Genomic DNA, 10,797 nt, shown 5'->3' on the forward strand with positions numbered 1-10,797 from the left:
CTAGAGGGGGGGGTTACTGTCACACACTGATCAGTTTCACCTGTCCTTGTTATTGTCCCCACCCACTCCAGGTGTCACTTGTTATCCCTGACGTTTATATCCCTGTGTTTCCTGTCTCTCTGTGCCAGTTCGTCTTGTATGTTCCAAGTCAACCAGTGTGTTTTTCCCGTGCTCCTGCCTTTTTCTATTTTCTTTTACTAGTCCTCCTGGTTTTGACCCTTGCCTGTTTTCTGGATTCTGTACCCGCCTGCCTGACCATTCTGCCTGCCCTGACCTCGAGCCTGCCCGCTACACTGTACTTCCTGGACTGAACTGGTTTTGACCTTTTGCCTGTCCACGACCATTCTCTTGCCTACCACTTTTGGATGTAATAAATATCAAAGACTCAAATCTGCTTCCCGTGTCTGCATCCGGGTCACGCTTTGTGCCCTTATATTGGCGGGTTTGGACCGTGATAGATTGTTGGTGATGTGGACACCAAGGAACTTGAAGTTCTCAACCTGCTCCACTACAGCCCCGTCGATGAGAATGGGGGGCGTGCTCGATCCTCCTTTTCCTGTAGTCCACAATCATCTCCTTTGTCTTGATCACGTCGAAGGAGAGGTTGTTATCCTGGCACCACACGGCCAGGTCTCTGACCTCCTCCCTATAGGCTGTCTCATCGTTGTCGGTGTTGTGTCGGCGGTAAATGCAGATGATTGTGTGTTTGATAATGAGTTCCCTGGAGAATGAAGAGTGTGACCAAGTGAGAGAGATGGTATGTGTGTGTGTGTGTGACAGAGAGTGTTTTACAGCACGTACACCTGGATGTGCAGACAGACAGAGTGTGATGAGGCAAGGCCAAACACCCCTATCTCAACTTGAAACAGGAATGGTAAACTTTTCCTCTAGGGGTGGAGGTAGTGGGGAGGCGGTCTGGCTTCTGGCTGCACCCCATACTCCTTTCTTTGATCTTGTCTTTTCTGACCATACAAGCCCTCAAACTCCCACTCTCAGCCCAAAATTCTAATTTGATGCACAGATGTTATTTTATGTTCCTGTCTGATCTGTTTAATTCCCACTCACACATCCATGAATAGATATTGGAGTAGACAACCATTATATGTCAAAGGCGTGTCTCTTTCTCACTGTGATTAATATGTCATAGAGCAGTTAACACCTTAGCAAAGAATCAAATTATTCTGCACATGATATATATATATATATATATTATTATTCAATCAATCAATAGACTAACTTCAAAATATGTCAATGCACAATTTTATTTGCTCTCATCGCAATTCAACGTTGTTTGTAACAATGTAGCTAACATTGCATGACTTTGTTACAAAACTAAACATTTGGGCTTTATAGGGCTTATAGCGCCACTATGTGGATGCAATTGATACTTATATTATTTGGGCGTGGCACTTTCACGCAAAACCCCGCATTGATTCCTACATTGATGATTGGTTACTAATCATGAAAGGCCACTTCTATCAACATGATTGACGTGCCTACGTAGGCACCCCAAAGCCTTTCTTTCTGTCACGGCATCTTAGAAATGTGCTACCCATTGGTCAACCTAAATACACACCCTACATTTTAATGACATGACTGGTTCCCTGCGGTTGTGGGCGGGTAGAAGGTTCCAGAACTGGGCGTAGCAGGATCTGTGGGTGGTGTCGTTTGAAGTGAACAACACATCCGCCAGCCACCCTTCTCCCATCGGTTCACTGAGATTACAGCACATGGTCCCTGGATTGATTTAGTCTAAAAACACCCAGTTATTTGATAGTATCTACTTATTTATAGAGATCGTCAAGAAAAGTGCAGAAGGACAGGTACATATTTGTGTGCGACCAAGCTGGAAGGACTCACGTTAGCTAGCTAACTTTGTTTAGTTTGCTGCGTGCATGCTAGCTAGCTACTGTAGCTAGCTAGTTCTCCTTTTCTAAACTGTGAACTTTGTATCTGACTAGCCGTGTTGAAAGCCGTTTGCAACTGTTGTGTACTATTTATTTAGGTTAAGAATGTTAACTGACTAACTGTTATTTGTAATTTATGCAGTGTTCGTTGTTGCCTGAATAAGTTAAACACCGGCGAAACGAAAGCTTGAAAATGGACGGTGGCGTGACGGTCATCACCAATCCCACAGTGTCGGTGCGGCTGACCAGTACCATCAGTTCGTTCGAGGTGAATAAACGATATAACAGGGGAATCACCATCGCCGAATTCAAGGTAAGTTGTTGGTAATTTGTCCTTCGGGCCTCTGAATCTTAATGATGTAGCAATTGCCCCTCTGCACTGCAGACACTAAGACCACAGGCGCAGCACAGCCTGTGGCCATGTGATGCAGTTTCTCGGTTTCAAATTTTTTTCCCTCTAGAGTAAATTGGAGATGGTTGTGGGTACCCCGGCCTCCAGCATGGAACTGCAGCTTTTCAGTACCACTGACAAGTTCATGCAGAAACTGGATGACAACGAGGCCCTGCTAGGTTCCTACCCTGTGGATGATGACTGCAAAATTCACGTATGTACTTCTGTGCTCAAACACTGCTCACATGGTGTGTCCCCTGTTTACCTTTCACACTGGAGTCATGTGTAAGATGTTAGATCTGTTGATAGGGTATCTTAATCCACAAGTGATTTCAATGCCCACAAGATTTCTGACCACAGCATGACTCTGCTAGCTTGTTTGCCAGCCTCTTTCTACATTCGACAAGGTTATATTGTTGCCTTGCCATACTTGTCTTATTGGGCTAAACAGTGACCAGTTGGTTAAAAGCAGAAACTGACTGGCACCTGTACGATGACTGAGCCATTCTGTTATTTTTTTAATTCAATATGCTGAGTCAGGATGATGGTGAATTCTGTGTGCTTAGGTGATTGACCGCAGTGGAGCCCAGAGCGGAGAGTTCAGTGATCTGTCTAAAGTGGAGAAATTTGAGATTCCAGATGAGGTCTATGAGAAGAGGACAGGTACTGTGAGCTTGCACCATCATCCATCATTCACAGCTAAAGCGTACATTTGAAATTGAATCGGAGGCAGTGAAGAAAAGACTTGTTGAGAGCCATTTGCCACTTTCGAGTGCCACAACATCTAACTAGTGATAATTGCTCTCATCTACATCCTGTGTTACCTTTAAGTTTGAGGTTACATGGCAAAACCTTTCCTCAGTACATTACGTAATGATTGAGTGACAAATTATTACCATTGTAATATGGGGATTTCAAAGTGGATTGTCCATCTTTCCTCCTCAGATTCTGTAAGGTCATTCATGAAGAAGCAACGCGTTGGTCGCTTCAATGAAGAAGAGACGGCTAAAAAGGAGGCAGAGCTTGCAGCTCGTGAGGCCGAGGAGGAGGCTGCTGCTGCTGCCATCGGCGTCGGCAACCGATGCCAAGTGCAGGTTGTTGGGCTACCCACCAAGATTGGCACCGTTATGTATGTTGGTGAGTGAGGTTGAAGCTTATTTTCCACAACAGGATTTAGGCTTGTCTAAACAGACTTACCATGGTTACGCCATGGATTATCAGTCTGACTGAAGTTGCCCTAAAAAGACGCAATGGTCTCTACAAGCCAGAGTGTTGAATAATGTATTTCCACCTACTGTAGTGGTTGTACATGCTGTTGGTCCTTTTGGCGGTAGGAGGGAGAGCGAGACCCTTAAATAGAATTGAGACTTCAGAAAGTGTTTACACCACTTTACTTTCTCTAAATTGTTGTTAAAGCCTGAATTTAAAATGGATTATTATTTTAAAAAATACAAAAAATGTCACTGGCCTGCCCCATAATGTCAGTGGAATTGTTTTTAGAAATGTTGAAATGTATCAAAATATAAAAGCTGAAATGTCTTTATGGCAAGCCTAAATAAGTTTGTGGAAAACTTATGTCAAATAATAAGTTGTCCTGAATACAAAGTGTTATGTTTGGGGCAAATTGAATACAACACATTACTGAGTACCACTCTCCATATTTTCAAGCATAGTGGTGGCTGCATCATGTTATGGGTATGCTTGTAATTGTTAAGGACTAGGGAATTTTTTAGGATAAAAAAAAGAAACCCTAATGGAGCTAAGCACAGGCAAAATCCTGGAGGAAAATGAGGTTGTCTGCTTTCCACCAGACACTAGGAGCTTAATTCACGTTTCAGCAGGACAAAACCCTATTACTCAAGGCCAAATCTACACTGGAGCTGCTTACCAAGACAGTGAATGTTCCTTTGTGGCCTAGTTACAGTTTTTAGTTAAACCTACTGCAACACAACAAAATGTGGAATAAGTCAAAGGGTATGAATACTTAAGGCACTCCTTATTCCAACACAAAACACTGTTATTTTCTGTCTTGCAGGTACAGTAGATTTCAAGCCGGGTCATTGGGTGGGAGTGAAGTATGACGAGCCTCTTGGGAAACATGATGGCAGGTGAGGGCAACTGGCATAATTTGTGACATCACATGGTGTCTGAGAATGTTCACTGTTAAGAGCTACCTTGCATCATGATGTGTATTTCTTGTATTAGACTTATGGAGTTGTGCTGAAGTGGAGACCGCATAAGGTGTACTTGATGTCTCTTCTCTCTCTTTCCTTAGTGTGAAGGAGAAGCGATACTTTGAATGTGAGAACAAGTACGGTGCATTTGTCAGGCCCCTGACAGTGACTGTGGGGGACTTCCCAGAGGAAGACTACGGTCTGGATGAGATGTAGAACTGTGATGCTGTCACCCAGTCAAAGGGTGTGGGCAGATGGGTTCAACCAAGGTTCAACTTTGACCTCCAGTCCGACTACGAACCCGGGGCGAGGGACAGTGTCATTGCGATTAACTTTCTTTTGTTTTGCGCTGGTCAGGGAGGTATGGGTTGGACTATAGAGAGCTGCAACTGGGTAAGGAGGCAGTATTGCCTAGGACCAAATCTAGCGTAGGTGTTTGATATCAGAATAGAAATTCAGTGCAGAACGTGAGTAAACCGCCATGGGAGGATCTAACCTAGTCAATGTTTCATGTGAACTCTGTCGGAGGGTATGAAGTGGTCCTCTTATGCATCACCTTCCCTTCAGAAGTACCCACTGCCCCCACTCAATTACACTGCTCAATGATGAGTTGTTCCAAGATGGAAAACGACTACTAATATTCTTCACTGGCATTCTATATCAGAGCAGACTGTTGGGTTCCAAATAAAATTCAAGTTGTTTTTTTTTCAATCTGTACATGTACAGTGCATAAAGAAAGTATTCAGGCTCCTCGACTTTTTCAGCCTTATTTTAAAATTGATTCAATTAAACATTTTCCTCAACAATCTACACACAATACCCCATAATGGTGAAGAGAAAACAGGTTTTTGGAAATGTTTGCAAATTTATTGAACAGAAATACCTTGTTTACATAAGAAATTTCACAGTAGTTTTGAAAGTGGTGCTCCTGAGTCAAAATTGGTCCCTGTTTTTTGTGTACTGTCATTAATTTTGTGTGATATGAATTTGGAAAATTGTTTGAGGTGCATTTTAAAATTAATCTGTTACAAATCCAATTTGTGCCATATTTTACGAATTTCTTTAAAATCCAGGACTGCATCTTTGAATGTTTTTTTTTTGTGGAATTTACTGGATATTGAATGAGCAGAGTTGAGAAAAGCTCTCGAATTAAAGTACAGAGTCTTTGATGCCTTGTTACAACTACATTGTTGGATGTATTTCATGTAAATGATAACCAGGTGGTCCTACTAGTTCGTTTGATCCAGTGGCTTTAGAATGCAAGTGCTCCTAAATTGATGTCCTCCGAATTTTGAGTTGAACCTGAATTGCCCATCACATCCTAGATTCTATATGAATAATAGGCAGTCATAAAAATCATCACAATGTGAATGATCAACCCAAGCCATGGTTCTGTTAAACTTTATAAAATAAATCCCATGCTTTGGAATGCAAGAATTCACACTACAACAAAATATCTAGTTGTACTGACTAGTGACAGTTTGTTTGAATCTGTTAAATGGTTATTGTACCATAAAGCCCTTTGTTTTTGTGTGTCATGTCCCTGTTCTAGATTCTGGAAAATGTTAAACTGCTTCTAACGCTCCAACACTTCAAATGTCTGAATACCAGTTATGCACATAGACAGCATGCAGTTCAGACCTAGAGCTCAGCTGATGACAAGTCACTTTTCAGATGGATGAGATATCTTATCTGTATTTCTACTGAACTTCATTGTACTGCTCCTCATTGCTACTTCAGAGTTTGACTCATGAAAGCATGTGATCTGTCATTTGTTTTGTTGCGCATGTAACTGAGCCAGTTTTGGAAGAGAAACTGAATATAAAAGCAAATAATTAATGCATTCCTTTTTTATTTTAATTGTATTTTTTTCCTCAGACCTTGACAGCAATTGACAGGCCCTGATTGGTCCATGAATTGCAATCTGTTCTTATGAAATCTCAAAGGTGCTGGTGTTATTTTTGATGTGCCAAAGTGCAATGGTATCTAATGCACAATAAAGTAAAATAAACATACCAGCAGATGTGATGCTCAAGGTGTATTTTACCGATTCTTACTCTGATTCACCATTAGTAGGACAAAAATAAAGTACCTCATGCATGGTGAAAAGAGAGGTAGAAGAGATATCTAGTCTAGGCAGGGGTTAAAGACTTCATCACACTTATCCCGAAACTGTCAGGTTGCAGTGGGACACTGCACAGGAAACAACAGTAAAGCACTGACGGAAGGAATATGGTCAGTGGTCGTAAAAGTACCCAATTGTCATACTTGATACCTGCTCATTGACTTTTGCTCAGCCTTCAACACCATAGTACCCTCCAAGCTCATTATGCTCGGGGTCCTGGGTCTGAACCCCGCCCTGTGCAACTGGGTCCTGGACTTCCTGATGGGCCGCCCCAGGTGGTGAAGGTAGGACACAACACCTCCACTTCGCTGACTAAACACAGGCCCCACAAGGGTGCGTGTTCAGCCTCCTGTACTCTGTTCACCCATGACTGCATGGCCACACATGCCTCCCAACTATATTATCAAGTTTGCAGACAACATAACAGTTGTAGGCCTGATTACCGAAAATGGCAGCCTACAGGGAGGTGAGGGCCCTGGCGGAGTGGTGCCAGGAAAATAACCTCTCCCTGATCATGGACTTCAGGAAACAGCAGAGAGAGCACGTCCCTATCCACACCGACGGGACCACAGTGGAGAAGGTGAAAAGCTTCAAGTTACTCTGGATACACATCACCGACGATCTGAAATGGTCCACTCACACAGGCAGTGTGGTGAAGAAGGCGCTTTAGAAATTTGGCTTGGCCCCTAAGACCCTCACAAACCTTTACAGATGCACATTTGAGAGCATCCTGTTGGGCTGTATCACCGCCTGGTACTGCACTGCCCGCAACCACAGGGCTCTCCGGAGGCATCACCGGGGGCACACTGCCTGCTCTCCAGGACACCTACAGCACACGATGTCACAGGAAGGCCAAAAAGATCATCAAGGACATCAACCACCCAAGCCATGGCCTGTTCACCCCGCTACCATCCAGAAGGCGAGGTCCGTACAGGTGCATCAAAGCTGGGACCGAGAGACTGAAAAACAGCTTCTATCTCAAGGCCATCAGACTCTTAAATAGCCATCACTAGTCGGCTACCACCTGGTTACTCAACCCTGCACCTTAGAGACTGCTGCCCTATATACAGTGCCATGCGAAAGTATTCGGCCCCCTTGAACTTTGTGACCTTTTGCCACATTTCAGGCTTCAAAAATAAAGATATAAAACTGTATTATTTTGTGAAGAATCAACAACAAGTGGGACACAATCATGAAGTGGAACGACATTTATTGGATATTTCAAACTTTTTTAACAAATCAAAAACTGAAAAATTGGGCGTGCAAAATTATTCAGCCCCCTTAAGTTAATACTTTGTAGCGCCACCTTTTGCTGCGATTACAGCTGTAAGTCGCTTGGGGTATGTCTCTATCAGTTTTGCACATCGAGAGACTGAAATTTTTTCCCATTCCTCCTTGCAAAACAGCTCGAGCTCAGTGAGGTTGGATGGAGAGCATTTGTGAACAGCAGTTTTCAGTTCTTTCCACAGATTCTCGATTGGATTCAGGTCTGGACTTTGACTTGGCCATTCTAACACCTGGATATGTTTATTTTTGAACCATTCCATTGTAGATTTTGCTTTATGTTTTGGATCATTGTCTTGTTGGAAGACAAATCTCCGTCCCAGTCTCAGGTCTTTTGCAGACTCCATCAGGTTTTCTTCCAGAATGGTCCTGTATTTGGCTCCATCCATCTTCCCATCAATTTTAACCATCTTCCCTGTCCCTGCTGAAGAAAAGCAGGCCCAAACCATGATGCTGCCACCACCATGTTTGACAGTGGGGATGGTGTATTCAGGGTGATGAGCTGTGTTGCTTTTACGCCAAACATAACGTCTTGCATTGTTGCCAAAAAGTTCCATTTTGGTTTCATCTGACCAGAGCACCTTCTTCCACATGTTTGGTGTGTCTCCCAGGTGGCTTGTGGCAAACTTTAAACAACACTTTTTATAGATATCTTTAAGAAATGGCTTTCTTCTTGCCACTCTTCCATAAAGGCCAGATTTGTGCAATATACGACTGATTGTTGTCCTATGGACAGAGTCTCCCACCTCAGCTATAGATCTCTGCAGTTCATCCAGAGTGATCATGGGCCTCTTGGCTGCATCTCTGATCAGTCTTCTCCTTGTATGAGCTGAAAGTTTAGAGGGACGGCCAGGTCTTGGTAGATTTGCAGTGGTCTGATACTCCTTCCATTTCAATATTATCGCTTGCACAGTGCTCCTTGGGATGTTTAAAGCTTGGGAAATCTTTTTGTATCCAAATCCGGCTTTAAACTTCTTCACAACAGTATCTCGGACCTGCCTGGTGTGTTCCTTGTTCTTCATGATGCTCTCTGCGCTTTTAACGGACCTCTGAGACTATCACAGTGCAGGTGCATTTATACGGAGACTTGATTACACACAGGTGGATTGTATTTATCATCATTAGTCATTTAGGTCAACATTGGATCATTCAGAGATCCTCACAGAACTTCTGGAGAGAGTTTGCTGCACTGAAAGTAAAGGGGCTGAATAATTTTGCACGCCCAATTTTTCAGTTTTTGATTTGTTAAAAAAGTTTGAAATATCCAATAAATGTCGTTCCACTTCATGATTGTGTCCCACTTGTTGTTGATTCTTCACAAAAAAATACAGTTTTATATCTTTATGTTTGAAGCCTGAAATGTGGCAAAAGGTCGCAAAGTTCAAGGGGGCCGAATACATTCGCAAGGCACTGTATGTTTGGCGTAAAAGCAACACAGCTGAACACACCATCCCCACTGTCAAACATGGTGGTGGCAGCATCATGGTTTGGGCCTGCTTTTCTTCAGCAGGGACAGGGAAGATGGTTAAAATTGATGGGAAGATGGATGGAGCCAAATACAGGACCATTCTGGAAGAAAACCTGATGGCGTCTGCAAAAGACCTGAGACTGGGACGGAGATTTGTCTTCCAACAAGACAATGATCCAAAACATAAAGCAAAATCTACAATGGAATGGTTCAAAAATAAACATATCCAGGTGTTAGAATGGCCAAGTCAAAGTCCAGACCTGAATCCAATCGAGAATCTGTGGAAAGAACTGAAAACTGCTGTTCACAAATGCTCTCCATCCAACCTCACTGAGCTTGAGCTGTTTTGCAAGGAGGAATGGGAAAAAATGTCAGTCTCTCGATGTGCAAAACTGATAGAGACATACCCCAAGCGACTTACAGCTGTAATCGCAGCAAAAGGTGGCGCTACAAAGTATTAACTTAAGGGGGCTGAATAATTTTGCACGCCCAATTTTTCAGTTTTTGATTTGTTAAAAAAGTTTGAAATATCCAATAAATGTCGTTCCACTTCATGATTGTGTCCCACTTGTTGTTGATTCTTCACAAAAAATACAGTTTTATATCTTTATGTTTGAAGCCTGAAATGTGGCAAAAGGTCGCAAAGTTCAAGGGGGCCGAATACTTTCGCAAGGCACTGTATGTGTATGTGACCAATAAAATTAGATTTGATTTCAATAGAAAATGACTGAAGTAAAATTGAAAGTCTCTCAATAAAATACTATTTGAGTAAAAGTCAAAGTATTTGGTTTTAAATATACTTAAGTATCATCTACAAGACCCTGCTAGGTAAAGTCCCCCCTTATCTCAGCTCGCTGGTCACCATAGCATCACCCACCTGTAGCACGCGCTCCAGCAGGTATATCTCTCTGGTCACCCCCAAAACCAATTCTTTCTTTGGCCGCCTCTCCTTCCAGTTCTCTGCTGCCAATGACTGGAACGAACTACAAAAATCTCTGAAACTGGAAACACTTATCTCCCTCACTAGCTTTAAGCACCAACTGTCAGAGCAGCTCACAGATTACTGCACCTGTACATAGCCCACCTATAATTTAGCCCAAACAACTACCTCTTTCCCTACTGTATTTATTTTATTTATTTATTTTGCTCCTTTGCACCCCATTATTTTTATTTCTACTTTGCACATTCTTCCACTGCAAATCTACCATTCCAGTGTTTTACTTGCTATATTGTATTTACTTTGCCATCATGGCCTTTTTTTTGCCTTTACCTCCCTTATCTCACCTCATTTGCTCACATCGTATATAAACTTGTTTATACTGTATTATTGACTGTATGTTTGTTTTACTCCATGTGTAACTCTGTGTCGTTGAATGTGTCGAACTGCTTTGCTTTATCTTGGCCAGGTGGCAATTGTAAATGAGAACTTGTTCTCAACTTGCCTTCCT

At 42.6% G+C, this 10,797-nt stretch overlaps 1 protein-coding gene across 1 annotated transcript; it reads left to right on the forward strand.

The window, feature by feature from the left end:
• The first annotated feature begins 1,647 nt into the window (after positions 1-1,647).
• LOC139382544 (tubulin folding cofactor B) lies at positions 1,648-6,507 on the forward strand. Its single transcript, XM_071126645.1, has 7 exons — positions 1,648-1,823; positions 2,050-2,220; positions 2,369-2,512; positions 2,865-2,961; positions 3,244-3,435; positions 4,334-4,406; positions 4,574-6,507. The coding sequence occupies exons 2-7, from the start codon at positions 2,101-2,103 to the stop codon at positions 4,686-4,688; spliced, it is 741 nt and encodes a 246-aa protein (XP_070982746.1). The 5' UTR covers positions 1,648-1,823; positions 2,050-2,100; the 3' UTR covers positions 4,689-6,507.
• The last annotated feature ends 4,290 nt before the right edge of the window (positions 6,508-10,797 follow it).

Source organism: Oncorhynchus clarkii, chromosome 24 (genome assembly GCF_045791955.1).
Source record: "Oncorhynchus clarkii lewisi isolate Uvic-CL-2024 chromosome 24, UVic_Ocla_1.0, whole genome shotgun sequence".
Classification (NCBI taxonomy): Eukaryota; Metazoa; Chordata; class Actinopteri; order Salmoniformes; family Salmonidae; genus Oncorhynchus; species Oncorhynchus clarkii.